Below are 23,770 nucleotides of genomic sequence, written 5' to 3' on the forward strand. Positions count from 1 at the left end.
CGCGCGCCCGCCTGCGCGCGCCCGCCCGCCCGCCTCGTCCCCGCGGGGCCGGGCTTGAGTGACGGCCGCGCGGGCCAATGGGGAGCGAGCGCCCGCCCACCCGCCGGCCTCGTCCCCGTGGGGCGCGCCCGCGGCACGCGGCTGGGCGGGGCCGGGCTTGAGTGACGGCCGCGCGGGCCAATGGGGCGCGAGCGCCCGCCCGTCTCGTCCCCCGCGGGGCGCGCCCGCGGCACGCGGCTGGGCGGGGCCGGGCTTGAGTGACGGCCGGGCGGGCCAATGGAGCGCGAGCGCGCCGCCCGCTCGGGCGCTGACGCGGGCCCGGGCGCCGCGGCGCTGCGGCTGCGGGCGGCGACGGCTGCACCATGGGCCGTGCGCTGCGGGCCGCCCGGCTGTCGCCGCTGTCGCCGCTGCGGCCGCTGCTGCTGGGGCTGCTGGCGGCGGGTGAGTGCGGGCCGGAGGGCGGCGGGGCGGCGGCGGCGGCGGGACGGCGGGACGGCGCCAACAAAGGGCCGCGCCGCGGCGGCGACACGCGCGCTCGCGCGCCGGGCGGGGGGCGTGTGTGCGGACGGGGACACCGCCGGTGACAGGTGCGCGTGGCCGCGGCCTCGCCGGGCGCGGGGGGCGTGTGTGTGCGTGTCTGTGTGTGTGTGTGTGACAGCCGCCGCGCGACGCGGGGACAGCGCTGTGTGGCGCGGTGCGGTGCGGTGTCCGCAGGGGTGACGTCGCCGCCGGGGAGGAGGACAGCGTGTGTCATTGTCGCTGCGAGCGAGCGCGGGTCCCGGGGCGGCTCCGTGCGGAGCAGCTGCCAAGAAAGAGGCGCACACGGGCGACACGGGCGGGGTGACAGCGGGGGGCGGGGCGCTGTCCCTTCAGCAGCTGTCGCGGGTGGGGGCGGGGCGGCCATGCAGCGGTCGCGTCCGCGAGAGAGAGAGAGAGAGAAGGCGACAGAGCGGGGTGGGCACCCGGGCTGTGACAGCCACCGCCGCCGACGTGGGGGAGGGGCCGAGCGCTGTCTGCAAAGGTGGGTCAGGGGAGGTCACGGCTGGGCGGCCTGTCCCCGTGGTGGCTGGTGCGACAGAGGGACAGGCTGTCGTGAGCCGGCGCCCGGGTGGGGTGGGCGCTGGTGGGGAGGGGGACCGGGGTGAGTGAGGGCGTGTGTCTGCGTGTCATCGGAGAGCCGTGAGCCACTTCGCTTCTAGGGGACACAGTGGAATGACACGTTAGACAATGTGTGCACACGTATGTAGGCGCGTGCACATGTATGTAGGCGCGTGCACATGTATGTAGGCGTGTGCACATGTATGTAGGCATGCACACATGCATGCAGGTGTGCGTGCACGTATGTAGCTGCATGCACACGTATGCACACGTATGCAGGCATGCACGTACATATGTAGGCATGTGCACACGTGTGCAGGCGTGTGCACACGTGTGTAGGTGTATGCACATGTATGTAGGCATGCACACGTATGCAGGCATGCACGCACATATGTAGACGTGTGCAGGCGTGTGCACACGTGTGTAGGTGTATGCACATGTATGTAGGTATGCACACGTATGCAGGCATGCACGCACATATGTAGACGTGTGCAGGCGTGTGCACACGTGTGTAGGTGTTTGCACATGTATGCAGGCATGCACACATGTATGTAGGTGTGTGTACGTGTGTGCACATGTATGTTGGCGTGTGCACGGGACCCCGGCCGCTAGACCGTTCCCATGCAACGAACCCATGAAGATACAGGCACATTGCGTGCAGATGCGTGTGCCGGGTCAGGGGAAGCCAGTCTTTGCATGATGGGACGAGATGGGTCATTGTCGTGGGGCTTCCGGTGGCAGAGCCCCCCCAGGAAGTGGCTGGGAAGGCAGAGGGGTCCCCACGCTCGCCTGCGTGTCCTCGGGAGGCTCGGTTGAGGGGGCTACATCGTCTCCACTGTCCATCTGGGGGTGGCACAAGGCCCCCAGCGTGCACGGAAAAAATTGTCCCTCAGCATTTGTCTCTGACACGCAAACCCACCCGTGTCCTTGTCCTCCTGAAACCCTCTTCGAAAGACGGTGACGTGCGGCAGATGACTGTGGATCGGTCTGCTGTTCCGTTGTGTGACGGTCACAACCCAGAACTGGCCATCCGCACCCAAGCCCAGCTCTGACCGCCCCTGTCCTTGTGTGACCAGCTGGGGATTACTGTGGCTGGTTCCCTCCCGCCTCCTGTCTCTCTGTGACGCGCATCTTCACCCCCGTGCTTGGCGTGTGGGCGTGTGTGTTGTGTCTAGCGGTGTGTCTCCTTCTCACACACGTTTGTACGGAAACCCTGCAAGGGTGTCGTTTCGCAGACACAGACACACACACACACACACACGGGGAGGGTGATCGCGTTGGGGGACGTCAGCCTCCTTCATTTGCCTGTTTTTCTGAGTTTGTTTGGGTCACATTTTCAATTCTTTAAGGCCGATCCTCTAATTTTCTTTTCTTTTCTTTCTTTTTTTTTTTTTTTTTGAGACAGAGTCTCGCTCTGTCACCCGGGCTAGAGTGCCGTGGCGTCAGCCTCGCTCACAGCAACCTCAGACTCCTGGGCTCAAGCGATCCTCCTGCCTCAGCCTCCCAGAGAGCTGGGACTACAGGCATGCGCCACCACGCCTGGCTCATTTTTCTTTTATTCTTTTTTGTAGAGATGGGGTCTTGCTATGTTGCCCAGGCTGGCCTCAGACTCCTGACCTCGAGCGATCCTCCCGCCTCGGCCTCCCCGAGTAGTTGGGATGACAGGCGTGAGCCACCACGCCCGGCCCGATCCCCTAATTTTCTTCACGTGCAGCCTTTTCCTCTCTTCCTCTGTTGGAAGTGATGAAGTCACAGAAAAATTATAGGTGCCAGAGAGCAAAAGGAAGCCAGTCCCATAAAGAGCGCAATTCTGAAATCTTAAATCTGGTGGCATCTCAAGCCGCGTTAATTATTCAGCGCAAAACGAATCATAGCCAGACTAGTTAGGCCTCGGCCGCTATTTTGATGTCGTTTCATGGTAGGCCAGTTCGAAAAGCAGTTAACATCTCGTAATTACCTAGATAATTACCCATTGCCAAGGCTTTTGAAAATATCAAGGTCTATATAAAGACGGAATAAACATCACAGGGAAAAATAACTCCGAGAAAATGGAACAGTTTACTGGAGGACTGAAAATCAGAACAATACCAGATCCTCTCTTTTCGGCAGGATTTTCAGAATCTCTGTTCGTTCCTATCAGACCGTCGGGAAAGAGGACAAAGAGAGATGTTAGAGGCAGGAGAGAAAGATCTAGAGGACGGAGGAATCCACCCCAATCATGGGAATGGCCTCGAACAGACCCAGTGAACTTGTCAGACCATATTGCTCTGCACAAAGAGCTTGACTCCCTAAAAAGCATTTTACCCGCCCCAACGTGGGGAGAAAACAGGACTCCTGTGGTCAGAATTTCCCAGAGAGGGCAGAAGCAGTCTTCTGGGTTCCAGGCAGTTCTGGGGAGCTGATCAAGGCCGAGGTGGCAGCAACTCCTCCCCCACCACGGCACGGTTCAGCCCTGAGGTTTGGAAGAACAAATACATACTTGATCCTTTAGTGGTTTTAAAGAGGGCGAGTTCCAAGATTCTTAAGGAAAATCAGTTTGCCTTTTTTCTTTTTTTTTGAGACAGAATCTGGCTCTGTCGCCCGGGCTAGAGTGCCGTGGCGTCAGCCTCGCTCACAGCAGCCTCAGACTCCTGGGCTCAAGCGATCCTCCTGCCTCGGCCTCCCGAGTAGCTGGGACCACAGGCATGCACCACCACGCCTGGCTCATTTTTCTTTTTTGTAGAGATGGGGTCTTGCTATGTTGTCCAGAATGGCCTCAGTCTCTGCCTCAGCCTCCCCAGTAGCTAGGACTACAGGCATGCGTCACCACGCCCGGCTCATTTATTTTTTTCTTTTTTGTAGAGATGGGGTCTTGCTATGTTGTCCAGGCTGGCCTCAACCTCCTGGGCTCAAGTGATCCTCCTGCCTCGGCCTCCAAGTAGCTGGGACGACAGGCATGTGCCACCACGCCTGGCTCATTTTTTTCTGTATATATTTTTAGTTGTCTAGCTCATTTCTTTCTATTTTTAGTAGAGACGGGGTCTCGCTCTTGTGCAGGCTGGTCTCGAACTCCTGACCTCGAGCGATCCTCCCGCCTCGGCCTCCCAGAGTGCTGGGATGACAGGCGGGAGCCACCGCGCCCGGCCGACGCTGAGGTTCTAATGCCCCCTTCCCCTGTTTCCGCCATGGGCCCGAGTGTCTGCTTTGAAGCCACGTAGAATAACTCTGATCTTTGTCATCCATATCAACCTCTTGCTTTAATGTATTTGAAGATACTGTTCTATTCTTTAAATATCCTCTTTGCCAGGCCACGAATGTCCCAGGTCCCTGGTCTGTATGTAGGATATTAACACTGCAAGAGAATACCGTGCTGGAATATGCACCAGGTGCTTAGAAGCAGGACCCCGTCTTCGCTGGGGTTTGTATCCGCAGCGCCCAGCACCGTCGCCGGCAGAGAGTGGGGACTCAGTGGAGCACGTGCCCAGTGGACACGGAGGCCGTGGTCCTCCCTCCCTCCTGACCGGTCACACGGAAGGCTAAGCAATTTGGCCTTCTTGAAATGTAAACAGCATCTCAGAATCGCCTTGCAGGCCGGGCGCGGGGGCTCACGCCTGTCACCCCAGCACTCTGGGAGGCCGAGGTGGGAGGATCGCTCAAGGTCAGGAGTCTGAGGCCAGCCTGGGCAACATAGCAAGACCCCATCTCTACAAAAAAAAAAAAAAGAAAAATTAGACGGGCGTGGTGGCGCATGCCTGTAGTCCCAGCTACTGGGGAGGCCGAGGCGGGAGGATCGCTCAAGGTCAGGAGTTCCAGACCAGCCTGAGCAAGAGCAAGACCCCCGTCTCTGCTAAAAAATGGAAATTATCTGGACAACTAAAAAAATATATATGTATAGAAAAAATTAGCTGGGCGTGGTGGTGGATGCCTGTCGTCCCAGCTACTCGGGAGGCTGAGGCAGGAGGATCGCTTGAGCCCAGGAGTCTGAGGCTGCTGTGAGCGAGGCTGACGCCACGGCACTCACTCCAGCCCAGGCGACAGAGCCAGACTCTGTCTCAACAACAACAAAAAACTATCGCCTTGCAGCCTCTGGGTGTCCGAGAGTGTCCAGTGAATTCCCCCCACCCCTGGGATCTTTGTTGTTGGGAACGTGGCCCAGCTCAGCGCCAGTCCCTGTCCCCTCCTGACTGTCCGCTTTTCTGTCTGTGCAGGGGCGTCCCTGGGTGTGTGCGCGGCGGGGTCCGACGAGCCGGCCCCCGAGGGCCTCACCTCCACCTCCCTGCTGGACCTCCTGCTGCCCACGGGCCTGGAGCCACTGGAGTCGGAGGAGCCGAGCGAGGCCATGGGCCTGGGCGCCGGCCTGGGGGCCCCTGGCTCCGGCTTCCCCAGCGAGGAGAGCGAGGAGTCCCGGATCCTGCAGCCGCCGCAGTACTTCTGGGAGGAGGAGGGGCTGAACGACTCCAGTCTGGACCTGGGTCCCACCGCAGGTAGCTCTTGCCACCGAACCAGTGTGTGTGGACCGCCAGCCGGGAGCCGGGCACTCTCCGCAGAACGCCAAGTGACCATTTCCGGGCCAGAGTCAGCTGAGGAATAAGTAATAGTGTCCCCCCGCCTTTTTTTCTTTTTGGAGACAGAGTCTGGCTCTGTCGCCCGGGCTGGAGCGCCATGACGTCAGCCTCGCTCACAGCAACCTCAGACTCCTGGGCTCAAACGATCCTCCTGCCTCAGCCTCCCAAGTAGCTGGGACGACAGGCATGCACCACCGCGCCCGGCTCATTTTTCTTTTTTTCTTTTTTGTAGAGATGGGGTCTTGCTATGTTGTCCAGGCTGGCCTCAACCTCCTGGGCTCAAGCCATCCTCCTACCTTGGCCTCCAAGTAGCTGGGACCACAGGCATGTGCCACCATGCCCGGCTCATTTTTTTCTGTATATATTTTTAGTTGTCCAGCTAATTTCTTTCTATTTTTAGTAGAGACGGGATCTCGCTCTTGCTCAGGCTGGTCTCAAACTCCTGACCTCGAGCGATCCTCCCGCCTCGGCCTCCCAGAGTGCTGGGATGACAGGCATGAGCCACTGCATGCGCCCGGCCTGATTTTTTTTATATTTTATTTAGAGACGGGGTCTTGCTATGTTGTCCAGGCTGGTCTCCCCAGAGTGCCGGGATGACAGGCATGAGGCCCCGCGCCCGGCCTGATTTGTATTCTTTTATAATCGTAAAGGAAATAGTGAATAGCCCGGTCCCCGTGTCCCTCCCGGCCTCATTTCCCGCCGTTCCCAACGCGGCCACCGGCCTGGCGTCCTGCCCGGGAGCGTGTCATGGTTCTCAGTCAGTGCCGAGTAGATCAGTGGACGATGACACAAGCGACTGAACCTCTCGTCTCTGTCCTCAGACTACGTTTTCCCGGACCTGACGGGGAAGGCCGGCTCCCTTGAAGACGCCGGCCAGACGCAAGACCTGCCGAACCTCCCGTCTGCCTTGCCCAAGATGAATCTGGTGGAGCCGCCCTGGCGCATGGCCCCGGAGGAAGAGGAGGAGGAGGAGGAAGAGGAGGAGGAGAGGGAGAGGGAAGAGGTAGAGAGGGAAGAGGAGGAGGAGGAGGAGGAGGAGGAGGAGGAAGAGGAGGAAGAGCTGCTCCCGGTGAATGGATCCCAAGAAGAAGCCACGACTCAGGCCTCTGCATTAGGTCCCAGCAGCGGCAGCCAGGCTCCGGGGACCCCCCGGCACGGGCAGGACGATTCTGGGGCCCAGACCTCGTCGGGCGTGGAGGTGGAGAGCAGCGTGGGGCCCAGCTTGTCCCCACTGTTGGTCACCCCGAGCACAGTGGCCCTGCGGGATGAGGACGCCACCAGCCAGGAGGCGCGGGCCACGGCGCTGCCGGCCGCAGGGCTCGGGGCGGAGTTCGAGGCCCCCCGGGCGGCCAGCGAGGAGCCCACTGCCACCGCGGGGACAGCCGGTCTGGCGGGGGGCGAGCGAGGCCGGGGGCCGTCCTGGGCCGCGTCCCCGCAAACCCAAGCTCCGAGCAGGGCTGAGGCCCCGGACGCAGGTCGCCTCGGCCCTGGAACCTTCGCCCCCCGAGACGTGGAACCCGCAGCGTCGTCCGCTCCCCGCGGGCGAGAGGGTCTGAGCCGGCAGCCCCAGGACGGGCAGGCCGCGGAAGCCCAGTCTGGAGTCCCCTGGGACTCCACGCAGGTAACGTGGACACGCACACCCGCGTCGGTCTGGAACTGTCCCCGCAGAGCCCAGCCGTGCCCGGGGCTGCCCGGGGCACACAGGGGCGCGTGGGAATGCATGCGTCCGGGCTGGCTGTGCAGGGCCCTTGGACAAGCTTGGTGGCCCGGCCTGGCTCTGCTGGGACACCGGCAGCCGAGAGTCGGCGGCCGACCTGTGCTCTCCCCGTCCCACCTCCCCTGCAGCCCGCAACGCACACGCCCCTAGGCACACGCGTGCACGCCCACGGATGCCACTAGAGAAGGAAGGGGACCCAGGGTGCCCGCCTGCGTGCTTGGCCCGCGGAGCGTTGACAAGTTCGCCGCTGCAAACTTACACACGAAGCCAGCCCTGTCTGCAAGGGTCCCCGCTCCCCTCCCCGGGCACGCCCAGGACATTCCCCTCCTCTCGCCCGGGACGTCCCGGCTCCGTCCCTGACGGCTCTGGGGTTCGCGGACCTTGGGCTGGTTCCCTGGCGGGTCCCCTTGCAGAGATCCCTCAGCTGCCACGGCCACCAGTTGTGACACACCCACGCCGGCCTCCCCCTTCCCGCTTCCGGAAGCACCAGGCTCTCTTCTCTGCTGTCTCCGCGTAACTGTCGCCCTGCTTTTTTTTTGTTTGTTTGTTTCGTCGTACAGGTGATCTGCAAGGACTGGAGCAACCTGGCGGGGAAGAACTACGTCATTCTGAACATGACCGAGAACGTAGACTGTGTGAGTGCCCAGCGAGGCCGGGCCCACGAGGGAGGCCGCAGGCGGCAGGCGGAGTGGGGACCGAGGGTGGGCCGGGGCCAGGGACGGGCGGGGGCTGGGGGAGCCTTAGTTCTTTTTCTTTTTTAATTTTTTTTTTATTTTTTGAGACAGAGTCTGGCTCTGTGGCCCGGGCTAGAGTGCCGTGGCGTCAGCCTTGCTCACAGCAACCTCCAACCCCTGGGCTCAAGCGGCCCTCCTGCCTCAGCCTCCCGAGTATCTGGGACGACAGGCATGCGCCACCATGCCCAGCTCATTTTTCTTTTTTTCTTTTTTGTAGAGATGGGGTCTTGCTATGTTGTCCAGGCTGGCCTCAAACTCTGGGGCTCAAGCCATCCTCCCGCCTCAGCCTCCCGAGTCGCTGGGACTACAGGCATGCGCCACCACGCCCGGCTAATATTTTCTATATATATTTTTAGTTGTCCAGCTAATTTCTTTCTATTTTCTAGTAGAGACGGGGGTCTTGCTCTGGCTCAGGCTGGTCTCGAACTCCTGACCTCGAGCGATCCTCCCGCCTCGGCCTCCCAGAGTGCTGGGATGACAGGCGTGAGCCACCGCGCCCCGGCCTTCATAATTATTTATTATTTTACTTACCAGTCTTTGCTCACACACCTTCTCACATCTCCACGTCTCCTTCTGGCTTTCATTTTCTTCTTCCTGAAATGTATCCTTTAGTCGCTCTTTCTACAAAGATGGCTCACCCGTTATTTATGGAAAAGTGTCATTCCTTTTCTTACATTGTTTTTTTTGTCACTTTTTATTTTGATATCATTTCAAACTTACAGAAAGAATAATACAAAGAAATCCCTTATCCCCTTCAGCCAGATTCACTACTTGTTAGCATTTCTTTCAAACCATGTGAGAAAAAGTTGAATTCATCACTTTTATTTTTTTATTTTTTTTATTTATTTATTTTTTTGCCCCTACCCCTAAATACATTAGTTTGCATTTCCTCAGAACAAAGAATATTCTTTTCGGCAACCACACTAGGATTATTAAAATCAGGAAATTAACACTGGTATAGGCCGGGCGCGGGGGCTCCCGCCTGTCATCCCAACACTCTGGGAGGCCGAGGCGGGAGGATCGCTCGAGGTCAGGAGGTCGAGACCAGCCTGAGCAAGAGTGAGACCCCGTCTCTACGAAAAATAGAAAGAAATGATTTGGACAGCTAAAAATATATATAGAAAAAAATGAGCCGGGCCTGGTGGTGCATGCCTGTAGTCCCAGCTACTCGGGAGGCTGAGGCAGGAGGATGGCTTGAGCCCCGGAGTTTGAGGCCAGCCTGGACAACATAGCAAGACCCCATCTCTACAAAAAAGAAAAAATGGAAAATGAGCCAGGCGTGGTGGCGCATGCCTATAGTCGCAGCTACTCGGGAGGCCGAGGCAGGAGGATCGCTTGAGCCCAGGAGTCTGAGGCTGCTGTGAGCGAGGCTGACGCCACGGCACTCTAGCCCGGGCGACAGAGCCAGACTCTGTCTCAAAAAAAAAAAAAAAAAAAGCTTCACATCTATAATCCATCTGAAATTAACTTTGGTGAATGGTGCGACGTCTAAATCAAGGAACTTCTTTGCTTTCCCATTGGGGTATCCAGTTGTTCCAGCCCCCGTGATTGAAGAAGCACTTTTATTTTAATCGGCGGTGTTAGGACCACCGCCCACGTTTTCAGCTGGGGAAACTGAGGCTCGGAGAGGTGCAGTGTATATCGCTCGGAAGTCACAGAGCTGATCGAATGGCAGAAGCAGGATCTGAACCCAGATGGGCGGACATCTCTGCCTGGGGAGCCTGGTCGCAGGGGTGCGGCGTGGAGGGGCGCAGGGGTGCGGTGTGGAGGGGCGCAGGGGTGCGGTGTGGAGGGGCGCAGGGGTGCGGCGTGGCGGACGACAGTTTGCAGGGCAGGGGGGTGGGGGGGGGTGTTTCGTGAGCAGTGGGGCCAGGAGGCCACGATGCCGCCACCCGCGTGGCAGGCAGCTGCAAACACGCCCCTGTCCTCGCCCACCCCACCGTCAGCGGAGAAGGAAACGCAAGAACCGTCACAGGAACCGGAGCTTTCCCGGCTGCCGCGCGTGGCGACCTCCAAACCCTCGTCTCTTCCCAGATTTCAAACCGAGTGGGCAGCTGTTCCGGCTCGAGGCCGCACCTGGCACTTGCCGCGGTGACAAGGAACAGAGGCCCAGCGCTCCCATCGCCCTGGTGGCCTTGGGGTTGGCATGGCAACCTGGGCACAGCTCATTAGCTTGGGCTCTAGCAGGAAGGAGACTTGGAGTGGCGGAGGGTGCTCCCTACAGGGGTGACCTGGGGACACGCCCCGGGGCCTCCCAGGCTGGCCTGGCTCTCGGCTCCACAGCAGGGGACCCGGGAGAGACCTGGGGCCTTTGGAGGCTGGGGCGGGACTCAGTGATTGGACTCGTCCAGGAGGGGGAGTGGCCACAGGAGGGTCTCTTCCCAGGGACAAATGGCGCCGTGCGTCCACCGGCAGGGCCCAGGCCAGCGCTCCTGTCTCCCACTGGGTTCCTCTCTAGGCCCCGGCTCTTGTTCTATTTTAAATTCCGCAATGACACATGCACGGGGTCAAGGAGGCCTGAACGGTACAAGAGAGTGTTTGGGGACAAAGGAGTCTCCTCGCACCCCTCCTCCTCCTGCCTCCCGGGGTGCCCGGTCCACCTCTGCGTTCATTCTTCTGTGAGACGGAGTCTCGCTCTGTCGCCCGGGCTAGAGTGCCATGGCGTCAGCCTCGCTCACAGCAGCCTCAGACTCCTGGGCTCACGCGATCCTCCTGCCTCGGCCTCCCGAGTAGCTGGGACTACAGCTGCGTGCCACCACGCCCGGCTCATTTTTCTTTTTTTCTTTTTTGTAGAGATGGGGTCTTGCTATGTTGTCCAGGCTGGCCTCCAACTCCAGGGCTCAAGCCATCCTCCTGCCTCAGCCTCCCGAGTAGCTAGGATGACAGGCATGCGCCACCACGCCCGGCTCATTTTTCTTTTTTGTAGAGATGGGGTCTTGCTATGTTGTCCAGGCTGGCCTCAAACTCTAGGGCTCAAGCGATCCTCCTGCCTCAGCCTCCCCAGTAGCTGGGACGACAGGCGTGTGCCACCACGCCTGGCTCAGTTTTCTTTTTTGTAGAGATGGGGTCTTGCTATGTTGTCCAGGCTGGCCTCAAACTCCAGGGCTCCAACGATCCTCCTGCCTCAGCCTCCCGAGTAGCTGGGACTACAGGCATGCGCCACCACGCCCGGCTCATTTTTTCTATATATTTTTAGCTGTGCAGCTAATTTCTGCCTATTTTTAGTAGAGACGGGGTCTCGCTCTTGCTCAGGCTGGTTTCGAACTCCTGCCCTCGAGCGATCCTCCCGCCTCGGCCTCCCCAGAGTAGCTGGGGTGACAGGCGTGAGCCCCTGCGCCCGGCCTGTGTCAATTCTTCTGGCCACCACTGCGGGGACACTCGGACGGCTTTCTCCCCTCGCCGTCTCTGCGGTGACAGGGGAGATGAGTCCGGCTACGCTACGCCCACCTCTCCCCGCCAAGTGTCGGTGGTGATGGTGACGCGTCATCTCTCGGCCTGTGGCCTGGTGTCCGTCCCCAGCCCGTGCACTCGAGCACTGGTGACCTGTTGCCACACAGTCCTCCGTGCGCTGTGTGCCCAGCTCCTGGGCTTGTCATCGTACGTGGGCGGATCTGTGCTTCCTGGGCTGCTGTGGCGTCCCTGGGACCGGCCCTGTGCCCGGCTGGCTTAGGGCTGGGGGCCCGGGCAGCGCGGAGGCACCTGACATTGGACGGGGACAAACGGACGTGTGTCCTGGGGTTGCCACGTTTCCGCCCGGTGGCCCAGCTCGGGGCTCTCGGGGGCAATAGCCAGAGGGCTCTGGCCGTGAGGGCGAGGGGGGCCGGGCCGCTGTCCAGCACTGACCTCGGGGGGCGGCTCTTTCTGCCCCTCCAGGAGGAGTTCCGGCAGCGGCGGGGGCCGCAGCTCCTGGCCCTGGTGGAGGAGGTGCTGGCCCGCCACGGCGGCGGCCACCAGGGCGCCTGGCACATCTCCCTGAGCAAGCCCAGCGAGAAGGAGCAGCACCTCCTCATGACGCTGGTGGGCGAGCAGGGTGAGTGGGGCGGGCAGCTGGGGGGCCCGGAGGGCGCGAGGATCGGGAACGGGAGGCCAGGGGACAGGTGTGTTCCTGCCGCAGGCAGGGGACGCACGAAGGGGCCCCGGCTCGCAGCGCGGGGGTGAGAAGGGGACACGTTCACCTTCACCGCGCCTGGGGCTCTGCAAGTGGCCGTCCGGTGTGACACCCGTCACGCGGTGATCTGAGAAATCAATTCAGGCCCAGCGCGGTGGCTCACGCCTGTCATCCCGGCACTCTGGGAGGCCGAGGCGGGAGGATCGCTCGAGGTCAGGAGTTCGAGACCAGCCTGAGCAAGAGCGAGACCCCGTCTCTACTAAAAATAGAAAGAAATTAGCTGGACAACCAAAAATATAGAAAAAAAAAAAAAAATGAGCCGGGCGTGGTGGCGCATGCCTGTAGTCCCAGCGACTCGGGAGGCTGAGGCAGGAGAATGGCTTGAGCCCTGGAGTTTGAGGCCAGCCTGGACAACATAGCAAGACCCCATCTCTACAAAAAAGAAAAAAAGGAAAATGAGCCGGGCATGGTGGCACATGCCTGTCGTCCCAGCTACTCGGGAGGCTGAGGCGGGAGGATGGGTTGAGCCCCGTAGTCTGAGGCCAGCCTGGACAACATAGCAAGACCCCATCTCTACAAAAAAGAAAAATTAGCCGGGCGTGGTGGTGCATGCCTGTAGTCCCAGCTACTCGGGAGGCCGAGGCAGGAGGATCGCTTGAGCCCAGGAGTCTGAGGCTGCTGTGAGCGAGGCCGACGCCACGGCACTCTAGCCCGGGCGACAGAGCCAGACTCTGTCTCAAAAAAAAGAATTCAGAGGGACGTGTGCCTGGGGGAGGGAGCCAGGAAGGGGGGCGAGCGGGCTTGGGCCACGGCTGTGCCCATCTCGTCATCTGTCCCCGCCAGGGGTGGTGCCCACTCAAGACGTCCTTGCCATGCTGGGTGACATCCGGAGGAGCCTGGTGGAGGTAAGAGCGCGGGGACCCGGGACCCGTGAGCTGCTTCCGTGGTCCCTCCCGTCCCCGTTGCGCAAAGCCCTGGGCGCAGGGGGCTGCCGCGTGCTCTGGGTCAAAGGAGCAAGGGACGGAATCGTGCTCAGGGTGGCCTGCTGGTTTCGGGCCTCCCTGAGACGTGGTTCCGTGGGACAGAAGGAGCCCGTGGATGGTACCAGCCGTGCCCAGCGTGCAGAGCCTGCTGGGACGGGAGAGAACGTGACCTTCAGCCTTGACCTTTTTATACAGCCCTCCCTGCCTCTTCCTCCTGCCCCTGGGCATCCTGGCCTGACTGGGCACTCATATCAGACTGACTTGGCTGAAAGGCATGCTGGGTCTTTGGAGGTTTCTGCGTGGCCGAATCTAGCACGAAAATCTGACCCTTGCTACCTTAAATCATCCAGAGGAAAGTACTAGAAATATTTAGGTAGTTTACAGAAACCACAGGAGACTGAAGGCCCAGCCTTGGAGAGGGGAGCTCTTTCGGGAGGCCGAGGCGGGAGGATCGCTGGAGGTCAGGGGTTCGAGACCAGCCTGGGAGACCTAGCGAGACCTCGAATCTACAACTAAATAAAAAAAAAAAGAAAAATGAGCCGGGCGTGGTGGCGCATGCCTGTCGTCCCAGCTACTCGGGAGGCTGAGACAGGAGGATGGCTTGAGCCCAGGAGTTGGAGGCCAGCCTGGGCAACATAGCAAGACCCCATTTCTACAAAAAAGAAAAAAAGAAAAATGAGCCGGGCATGGTGGTGCATGCCTGTCGTCCCAGCTACTCGGGAGGCTGAGGCAGGAGGATTGCTTGAACCCAGGAGTCTGAGGCTGCTGTGAGCGAGGCTGACGCCACGGCACTCTAGCCCGGGCGACAGAGTGAGACTCTGTCTCTTAAGACAAAAAAAACGTTGTCCCAAAGAAGCCTCAGCCTCTTCATCAGGAGTCACCTTGACGCCCCATCTGATGAAGCACCTGTCCCAGCGTGGGCGTGGTGGGAAAGGGAGGCAGCTGGGAGGCCGGGGGTGGTGGCCCTGCACGGTTGCTGGTGATGTGCACTGACCAGAATGAGACCAGAACACCGCAGTCCCACGCCCGAGGTGGAAGCTGTGCCGTGTGTGGTGGGGTGTGTGGAAAGGGGCTCACGGTGGCCGTTGTCCCTCAGTCTGGAAGTGGCAGGGACAGGGACAAAGAGGCCCGTCTTGCTGGACTGCGTCTAGCAGCAGGGCGGGGGTCAAGGCCACTGCCAGACAGAGTTCGGGCTCGGGGTTGGCTTGGGTGGGGATGGGGGGTGGGGGTGGGGATGGGGGGGTGGGGCTTGGGTGGGGGTGGGGGGTGGGGATGTGGGGGGTGGGGCTTGGGTGGGGTTGTTGGGGGTGGGGCTTGGGTGGGGATGGGGGGTGGGGCTTGAAGCTGTTCTTAGGTAAACGGGATGGGGAGGGGAGCGCGAGCCCCGCCCAGCACAGGGACAGGCCCGAGGGGACTTCAGGAGCCAGCAGGACTGTCCCTGCACCTCCTGAAACCCTGCGACCCCCTGGGGGAGCCCAGGGCACCCCAGGACCTCGGCTCAGGAAGCTGCGCCCCGCCCCCCCCAGATTGGCATCCAGAACTACTCCATGACCAGCAGCTGCCAGGCGCGGGCCACCCAGGTGCGCAGCGACTACGGGACGCTGTTCGTGGTGCTGGTGGTCATCGGCGCCATCTGCGTCATCATCATCGCGCTCGGCCTGCTCTACAACTGCTGGCAGCGCCGGCTGCCCAAGCTCAAGCACGTGGTGAGCGCGGGGACGGCGGGGGACGGCGGGGACGGCGGGGCCGGGGCGCGGGGCGCGCGCATCTGGAGGGTGGGTGGGCAATGCGGGGAGGTGGGGGAGGCGTCCCCAGGAGCGAGGGGGCGGGGCCTGGCGACGCTCCGCCCAGCTCACAGGCGGGGTCTCTCTATAGCAGGGGACCCCGGTGGTTAGCGAAGCAATGGGGTTTTTTTGGGAGTGCGGGATTATTAGAATTATTTTAAGAAGGGAGTCGAGCTCAGGTATGGGGTGGCGCCCCGGGGATGCCCGGGGTGGGGTTTTGCAGTTTTGTAGGTGCTCTGGGGGGGTGGGGTGGAGGGGACGGGGGAGGGGGGCAGGGGGTGGGGGGCAGGAGCAAGGGGATGGGGGGCGGGGCAGGGGGAGGGGACGGGGTGGGGCAGGGGGAGGGGACGGGGTGGGGGGGAGGGGACGGGGTGGGGGGGAGGGGACGGGGGAGGGGGGCAGGGGGTGGGGGGCAGGAGCAAGGGGATGGGGGCGGGGCAGGGGGAGGGGACGGGGTGGGGCAGGGGGAGGGGACGGGGTGGGGGGGAGGGGACGGGGTGGGGGGGAGGGGATGGGGAGGGGATTGGGGGGGAGGGGGCAGGGCAGGAGGAGGGGACGGGGCGGGGGAGGGGAGGGGAGGGGGCGTGGCGGGGGAGGGGAGGGGAGGGGGCGTGGCGGGGGAGGGGACGGGGCGGGGCGGAGGGGGCGGGGGGGAGGGGACGGGGCGGGGGAGGGGAGGGGAGGGGGCGTGGCGGGGGAGGGGAGGGGAGGGGGCGTGGCGGGGGAGGGGACGGGGCGGGGCGGAGGGGGCGGGGGGGAGGGGGCGTGGCGGGGGAGGGGACGGGACAGGGCGGGGCGGATGGGACGGGGGGAGGGGACGGGGCGGGGGGGAGGGGACGGGGCGGGGGGGAGGGGACGGGGCGGGGGGGAGGGGACGGGGCGGGGGGGAGGGGACGGGGCGGGGGGGAGGGGACTGGACAGGGCAGGGCAGGGCAGGGGGACCGCGGCGCCCGCCCAGCCGCCGTCTCCGCCGCAGTCGCACGGCGAGGAGCTGCGCTTCGTGGAGAACGGTTGCCACGACAACCCCACGCTGGACGTGGCCAGCGACAGCCAGTCGGAGCTGCCGGAGAAGCACCTCGCGCTCAACGGCCGCGCCCTCAACGGCCCGGGCAGCTGGGGGGCGCTCATGGGGGTCAAGCGGGACCCCGAGGACTCGGACGTGTTCGAGGAGGACACGCACCTGTGAGCGCGGCCGCCGCCCGGGCCCCCCGCGCCCCGCGCCCGCCGGGGACGGGCAGGGCGGACCCCGAAGAAGCGGACGGCCCCCCGCGCCCCGGGTTCACCAGCGGCCCCGGCCCAGCCCCCCACCCCCGCCCGAGGCCCCGCTTCCCGGCCCCGCACCCCGCCCGGCCCTGCGGGTGGCGGCCGGCGCGCCCCGCGCCCCGGACTCCATTAAAGCCGCCCGGAGACCACGGGCCCCGCCGCCCGCCTGCGCGCCTGGTTCTTGCGTCCGGGGGGCGGGGCGGGGAGGGGGCGGGGCCTGAGGGGAGGGGGCGGAGCGTGGAGGGAGGAGCGGCCGGCGAGGCTGGGGGCGGGGGGAGGCGGGGCCGGCACTGCCGGGGCGTGGCGTGGAAGGAGGCGGGGGCGGAGCGTGAAGGGAGGCGGGGCCGGCGCGGCCGGGGCGGGGGGAGGCAGGGCGTGGATGGAGGAGCGGCCGGCGCGGCTGGGGGCGGGGCCGGCGCGGCTGGGGGCGGGGCGTGGGGGAAGGCGGGGCCGGCGCTGCCGGGGAGTGACATGGAAGGAGGCTGGGGGCGGGGCGTGGACGGAGGCGGGGCCGGCGGCGGGGGCGGGGGGCGGGGCCGGCTCGGCTGGGGGCGGGCCGTGGGGAGGCGGGGCCGGCGAGGCGGGGGGCGGGGCGTCAGCGGAGGCGGGGCCGGCGGCGGGGGGCGGGGCCTCGGCGGTCCTCCGAGCGCCAGGCGCCGCTGCGCTGCCGAGCGGGCCGGGCGGGGCGTCCCGTGTTTACGTCCGGCCCGGCGCGCCGCGTCGCCGCCCGAGGTCGCGCGGCCGGGGTCCGAGCCTGCGCGCCATGGACACCAGCGACCTGTTCGCCAGCTGCAGGAAGGGGGATGTGGGCCGAGTGCGGTGAGGACCCCGCCGTCCCGGGGGGCGTGCGGGCGCGCGGGCCCCGCCGTAGGCCTTGGCGGGCGCGGGACCCCCCAAGGGCGGGCGCCCGGGCCGTCCGGGGCGGGGATGCCGGTGGTGGTTCACCTCCGGAGGGCTTCCTGGAGGAGGGGACTGCTGCGCCGAGGCCCGAAGGAGAAGTGGGCGGGGGCCAAGGTGGGCCGCCCTGGGATCCAGTAGGGTCCGGGTGTCGCGCCCCGGGGGCAGGCCTGGGACTCCGGACGTGGCTCCTTTGTCTGATGGTGTCACGACCTGGCGCTGGGACGTCTAGAGCCCAGAATGCGCCTCCGGTCTCCGGGGACTCAGGAACCCCGGATGCAGCTAAAGCGAACCTGGCGCCGAAGTCACCGTCCCCGTGGGCCAGGCTGGGACTGGGGACACCTGTCTCCCTCGGCCTCCCCCTCTTCCTCCTCGGCCTCCTTTCTCTTTGCTCTTTTCTTCCTCGTTCCCTGGCCTTGACCCATCACTTCCGACCTCTCCTGGGCCGGTCCCAGGCTGCCTTTGTCCCCAAGCCTCCCTGGGCCCGTCCCCAACATCAGGTGCCACCCGGGAATGACCGGAGTGCAGCTCGGCGCACTCTAAGGTCCCACCTGGACACCTGCCCTGGGCTGTCCCCACCTCCCTGATGGCCGGCCCCACCGGCGGGTCGCTGAGTCCCCTCTGTCACCTCCCACCTCTCAGCGGCCACCTCGCCTGGTGACTTCCGCCCTCCGGGATCTGTCGCGCCCTGGTGGTGCGCCTGCAGAAGCGTCCCTCTTGTCCCTTGCCTCCAGCAGGGCTGGCCTCCCGACACACGCAGCCGGGGGGGGGGGGGCCTGTGGCTGAGACGGGGTCCCTGTCACCCCGTCTCTGTCCCCGAAACGCCAGGAGGGCCAAAGTCTCAGCCTTCCCAGCTCGGCTCGGCCCCCGCAGCCCCCGCAGCCGCTGTTGGCGCTCAGTGCCCGCCTGTCTGCGCCCTGCCCTGCCCGTGTCGCCTGTCCTCGTCTGGGGGACCCCTGCCGCGGTGGGGCTCTGACCCCGGCGGTGACCCGCTTCCCTCCCGCGCAGGTACCTGCTGGAGCAGCGGGACGTGGAGGTGAACGTGCGCGACAAGTGGGACAGCACCCCCTTGTGAGTGCCGGGCTGGTGGCCCTGGGGGGGGGCGGGCGGGGAGGGTCCCCTGGGTGCTTCCCGACGGCCCCTGCGCTTCCTGTCCCCCGCAGGTACTACGCCTGCCTGTGCGGCCACGAGGAGCTGGTGCTCTACCTGCTGGCCAACGGTGAGCGCGCGCGCGAGCGAGCGTGTGCGCATGCGCGCGGTCAAGGGCCTCCGCGCGCGCCCCGCCCCCTCCTCGCCCCGCCCCCTCCTCGCCCCCTCCTCGCCCCGCCCCCGCCCAGAGTCTGTCCGTCCCCCTCTGTCCCCTGTTCCTGCTGCTGCCTCAGGGCCTTTGCACGTGCGGCGCGTCCTGCTCGGACCGCCCTTTCCCGCCTCTCTCTGCACGGCCTGGCCTGCTCCCTTCTGTCACATGCTCTGTGCGCATCGCTGCCGCCACGGTGGCCCCGTGCGATCGCCCTGTGTGGCGGCCACCACCCCTGTCCCCCTTCCTCTCCGTTTTCCTTGCTAGTCCCCGCCACCGTTTGTGGTCCCGCCCCGACCAGGGTGTGAGTCCGGCGGGGGCAGGGGCCTGTGTGTTTTGTCTGCTGCTCTGTCGCCGCGCCGGGGACAGGGCCAGCCGCGGAGTGTCCCCTTTCAGGGTGTGCACGCGAGTGCGCGTGCGTGCGCCTTGCTGCGGTCGCGATGAGCCCAGGGTCGTTGGAGGAGGGGACTCCAGGGCCAGCGAGGGGCAGGAGGCTTAGGGCCTGTCCCCACGTGTCCCCCGGCTGCGGGGTCGGGGGAGGGTCCTGCTCACAGGCGGGTCCCCGCCCGTCCCCAGGCGCGCGCTGCGAGGCCAACACCTTCGACGGCGAGCGCTGCCTGTACGGGGCGCTGAGCGACGCCATCCGCCGGGCGCTGCGCGACTACAAGCAGGTCACCGCCTCCTGCAGGCGGCGGGATTACTACGACGACTTCCTGCAGCGGTGAGCCCGGGTGTGGGGCGCCGCCGCCGCGGGTCCCCTCTGCACCGGGCTGGGCTGGGCTGGGCGTTCCTGAACGTCCCCCTGTCCCCCCCGCCGCCGCGGGTCCCCTCTGCACCGGGCAGGGCTGGGCTGGGCGTTCCTGAATGTCCCCCGTCCCCCCCGCCGCCGCGGGTCCCCTCTGCACCGGGCAGGGCTGGGCTGGGCGTTCCTGAATGTCCCCCGTCCCCCCCGCCGCCGCGGGTCCCCTCTGCACCGGGCAGGGCTGGGCTGGGCGTTCCTGAATGTCCCCCGTCCCCCCGCCGCCGCCGCGGGTCCCCTCTGCGCCGGGCTGGGCTGGGCTGGGCGTTCCTGAATGTTCCCCCCCCGTCCCCCCCGCCCGGCTGTCGCGTCTGTCCCCAGGCTTCTGGAGCAGGGTCTCCACAGCGACGTGGCCTTCGTGGTGCACGGGAAGCCGTTCCGGGCGCACCGCTGCGTCCTGGGCGCCCGCAGCGCCTACTTCGCCAACATGCTGGACACCAAGTGGAAGGGCAAGGGCGTCGTGGTCCTCAGGCACCCGCTGGTGGGTCCCCGCGGGGTGACGGGGGGGAGGGGACGGCGGGGGACTGGCGCTGGGGCGGCCGCCTCTGACCGTCCCTTTCTGCTGCTGGCTGCGCCCACAGATCAACCCGGTCGCCTTCGGGGCCCTGTTGCAGTACCTGTACACAGGTGACCCGCGGGCACGGGTGGCACGGGCGGGGCGGGGCTGACCTGTCACCTCTAGAGCCTCCCTCGGTCCCCGCAGTCGCCTCCGGGGTCGGGGCGCGGAACTCCGCATTGGGGTGCCTGCCCCGTAGGAGGAGCTCGTCCTGTCTGCCCCGGGGCCTGTAGGACCGTCCCCCTCCCTCAAGACAGCAGGTGGCCCCACAGCCAGGGGGTGGCTGGGTGGGAGGGGCCCGGTGACAGCTGCGGGCCCCGCCCTGCCCCGCCCCCAGGCCGGCTGGACATCGGCGTGGAGCACGTGGGTGACTGCCAGCGCCTGGCCAAGCAGTGCCAGCTCTGGGACCTGCTCGGCGACCTGGAGGCCAAGTGCGCGAAGGTGTCCGAGTTCGGTGCGTCCCGGGGGGTCCGGGGGTCGCGGGCAGGGCTCTGGCGGGGCCCGGCCGGACGCCCTGAAGCCACCGTCCCGCCCGCAGTGGCCTCGAAGCCCGGCACGTGCGTGAAGGTGCTGACCATCGAGCCGCCCCCCGGGGACCCCCGGCTGCGGGAGGATCTGGCTATGCTGGCCCGCTGCGCGCTGCCCCCCGAGCTCCGGGTGAGCCGGGGGACCCCGCACCCCGCGGGCGGGAGGGGCGACTCGGGTCCGGGTCCCCAGAAACTTGGCTCCGGTTGCTGTGCGTTCCCTGTTCTGAGCCTCCTTGTCGTTCCGGCCACCTCTGCGCGTCCCAGGGGGACCTTGGGGAGCTGCCGTTCCCGAGCCCCGACGGCTTCAGCAGCTGCCCCGACGTCTGCTTCCGAGTGGCCAGCTGTAGCTTCCTGTGTCACAAGGTGCCCGTCCCCTCCCTGTCCCCTCCGTCCCCACCCCCTTGTCCCCAGCCCCCCTCCCCTGGAGACAGACCCCGGCCCTCGCGCCCTCCCCTGTCACCCGCCCCCCCCAGGCCTTCTTCTGCGGCCGCAGCGACTACTTCCGGGCCCTGCTGGACGGCCACTTTCGGGAGAGCGAGGAGCCCGCGGCCCCGGGGGACCCCCCGGCTGTCACCCTGCGGGGCGTGTCGCCCGAGGTCTTCACGCACGTGCTGTACTACGTGTACAGCGACCACACCGAGGTGCGGGCCCGCGCGGGGCGGCGGGACGGGGACGCGGGGCCTGCGTGGTCCCCGGGGCGCTGGGGGAAGGGAGGTCGCGGAAGGTCCCGGCGGGTCCCCGTGGGGGACACGGGGTGGCGGGGGGACAGGCTAGGAGCGAGGTCGTGGCACCGCTGTGCGGTTTCGCTTCAGGCAGCCGTAGTCGGTGACAAGACTCAGCAGGAGCAGGTGACACTGCGGTCCCCAACCTCTCCAGCAGGAGGGTGGCTGGGGGGACAGGAGCCCCGAGTGCCGCAGTGGCGAGCCCGGAGCCTCCTGTCCCTGGGTCGCCGCAGAGCCGTGGGGTCCGGGAGCCTCCGGTCACCTCTTCCCCTGCTGCCGCCCCGTGTCCCCAGCTGTCCCCAGCCGTCCCGTGTGTCCCCAGCTGCCCCGAGGCGCCCTGGACACAGGGCCACACGGGCGGCAGCCAGAGCGCGGAGGGTCCCCTCTGCCAGGGTGTGAGCGAGCGCGTAAAGGCCACCGTGTGTGACAAAGAGACACCGAGATGCGGTGGCTTCGGGAAGAGGGACTTCCTTTCCCTTTGGTGTCTGAAGTGGGGACCCAGGGCAGGTGGCTCGCGGGGGACCCAGGGGGACCCGTGCCGTCCCCTAGTGCAAACCTTTTCCCTAAAGGCAAACTTTTCCGGCTCTGTGGCCCACGTGGCCTGTGTCAAAGCCACTCTGCGGTGCAAAGGCGACACAGATGACAGAGGCGGGTGGCGGTGGCCGGGCCGCGTCTACACGGGCAGAACGGGCGGGCCGTGGGCAAACTCGCGCCCCGGGAGGAAGCGGGGAGGCCGGTTCCGGTTTCACAAGCCCCTGGCGGTTGTGACCCCAACTTCCCACGTTCCGCCGGGGACACCTCCGTGGCCACGCTTGGTGGCAATTGGGGAGAGGGGTGGGGGTTGGGGACAGGGAGCTTCTGCCCCTCCCCTCCCCCACCCGAAACAAGTCCCGGCCCCGGGAGCCCTCGGTGACCTCGGGGTGTCCCTCCGCCCGCTTGTGTCGCCGCAGCTGCCCCCCGAGGCCGCCTACGACGTGCTCGGCGTGGCCGACATGTACCTGCTGCCCGGCCTGAAGCGTCTATGCGGCCGCAGCCTGGCGCAGCTGCTGGACGAGGACAGCGTGGTGGGCGTGTGGCGCGTGGCCAAGCTGTTCCGCCTGGCGCGGCTGGAGGACCAGTGTACCGAGTTCATGGCCAAGGTCATCGACAAGGTGGGCCCGGGGCGGGACAGGACAGCGCGACCCCACCCCTCCCCACCCCCCCCGCGGGACAGGAGAGCGCGACCCCCACCCCCCGCGCGCTGAGCGGTCCTGCCCACCCGTCCCCCGGGTCGTGTCGCGCAGCTGGTGGAGCGCGAGGACTTCGCGGAGGCCGTCCGGGAGGAGGCGGCGGCCGTGGCGGCGCGGCAGGAGACCGACTCCATCCCGCTGGTGGACGACATCCGTTTCCACGTGGCCAGCACCGTGCAGACCTACAGCGCCATCGAGGAGGCGCGACAGCGGCTGCGGGCGCTCGAGGACCTGCTGGTGGCCATCGGCCTGGACTGCTGAGCCCCTGCGGGGACGCGCGTGCGTGTGCGCGCGGCTGCTCCTTGCGCTCCCGGGGGCGTCGCGGTGGGTCGTCGCCGGGGCCACCCTCCGCCGTGAGCTTGGGGACCCCGGGTGGGGGGGGACGGGGAGGGTCTCTGCGGGCTGAGCCCCCCTGTCCCCGTGCACAAGGCGTCCCCAAGACCCGGGGCGCGCGCTTCTCAGGGAACCTGGCGCGGGGCGGGCTGCGGCCCCTCGGTGCCACCCTCTGTCCCCCGGATCCGGTTCGCGGCCCGGACTGGCCCCGGCTGGCGTCTCCGGGCCACTGTCGCGCGCGCAGGGCCGCTCAGGGCCAGGGGGCTGCGTGTGGCAATAAAGCTTGGATGACCCCCCGGGAGTCGGAGCCTGCGTCCCGGGTGGCAGCGAGGGACCGGCGGGGTCCTGGGAGCAGGGTTGGCAGGGGGGGACCGGTCTGTCCCCAGGGCGACCCTTCCTGCGGGGCTGTGACCTCGGGGCACAGTTACAAGGCAGAGAGGAGCCCCGAGAAGCCTCAGGGTCCAGGGCAGTGGGGTGTCCCCGAAGGGCACCCTGGGTGGCCTCAGCTTGGTGACACAGCCCCGGGGGCAGGACCGGAAGGAAACAGGGGGCATCTTGAGTCACCCTGCGGTGGTTTTGCAATTGTTTATAAAGCCTTTCTGCTTTGTCATTTTCCAACACTTTCTGTTTTTTTTTTTTGTTGTGTTTTTTTTTTTTTTTTTTTTTATCTCCAAATGCATTTTCATCCGTGTCGCCCTCGCCTGTTGGTTACACGGGGAGGGGAGGCCGTGAGGTCGGAAGGGACCAGAAATGACGGAGCAGTTGGGACAGGGCATGGGGAGAGGGGGGCAGGGAGATGTGTCCCCTGGGTGCGGGGCAGGGGCTGCGCCAGGGCCTGGGGGCTGACACGGCCACGTTGCCACCACGCTGCCTCAGTTTACCCATCCGGAAATCGGGCCTGCGTACAAAGTAGCGCCCGAGTAGCCAGTGTCGAGTGGGAAGAGCTCCCTCAGCGTGTTGGGTAAACTGAGGCTGGGTCTCCGTCCCCTTCGTGGGAGGCGCCAGCAGGAATGACTTGAATTTTTCCGAAGTCCACAGACCGGAAGGGCGGGGTCCCCGGCCGGTGGCCTCACCCGCTAGCAGGTGTCACCTCAGACCCGCCTGCGCAAGGGAGATTTGAACGTTTAAAGGAAAAAAAAAAATGATAATTACTTGCATTTCTTGATGCATCGGGGGAAA

At 65.5% G+C, this 23,770-nt stretch overlaps 2 protein-coding genes across 4 annotated transcripts; both read left to right on the plus strand.

The window, feature by feature from the left end:
* The first annotated feature begins 358 nt into the window (after positions 1 to 358).
* On the plus strand, positions 359 to 16,245 carry PODXL2 (podocalyxin like 2). 2 transcript variants are annotated; one of them, XM_069497672.1, is made up of 8 exons: positions 359 to 441; positions 5,286 to 5,561; positions 6,464 to 7,263; positions 7,920 to 7,994; positions 11,967 to 12,123; positions 13,045 to 13,106; positions 14,711 to 14,890; positions 15,945 to 16,245. In XM_069497672.1, the coding sequence occupies exons 1-8, from the start codon at positions 363 to 365 to the stop codon at positions 16,152 to 16,154; spliced, it is 1,839 nt and encodes a 612-aa protein (XP_069353773.1). In that variant the 5' UTR covers positions 359 to 362; the 3' UTR covers positions 16,155 to 16,245. The 2 variants fall into 2 exon arrangements, with proteins under 2 accessions (XP_069353773.1, XP_069353774.1); XM_069497673.1 differs by having other exon boundaries at positions 14,711 to 14,887.
* Positions 16,246 to 16,899: 654 nt separating this feature from the next.
* On the plus strand, positions 16,900 to 22,579 carry ABTB1 (ankyrin repeat and BTB domain containing 1). Of its 2 annotated transcripts, none has more exons than XM_069497687.1 (12): positions 16,900 to 17,050; positions 18,137 to 18,199; positions 18,292 to 18,347; positions 19,002 to 19,146; positions 19,546 to 19,705; positions 19,806 to 19,851; positions 20,118 to 20,234; positions 20,319 to 20,437; positions 20,572 to 20,670; positions 20,781 to 20,948; positions 21,980 to 22,180; positions 22,313 to 22,579. In XM_069497687.1, the coding sequence occupies exons 1-12, from the start codon at positions 16,995 to 16,997 to the stop codon at positions 22,517 to 22,519; spliced, it is 1,437 nt and encodes a 478-aa protein (XP_069353788.1). In that variant the 5' UTR covers positions 16,900 to 16,994; the 3' UTR covers positions 22,520 to 22,579. The 2 variants fall into 2 exon arrangements, with proteins under 2 accessions (XP_069353788.1, XP_069353789.1); XM_069497688.1 differs by having other exon boundaries at positions 18,137 to 18,164.
* The last annotated feature ends 1,191 nt before the right edge of the window (positions 22,580 to 23,770 follow it).

The sequence above is a fragment of the Eulemur rufifrons genome, chromosome 22 (genome assembly GCF_041146395.1).
Source record: "Eulemur rufifrons isolate Redbay chromosome 22, OSU_ERuf_1, whole genome shotgun sequence".
Lineage (NCBI taxonomy): Eukaryota > Metazoa > Chordata > Mammalia > Primates > Lemuridae > Eulemur > Eulemur rufifrons.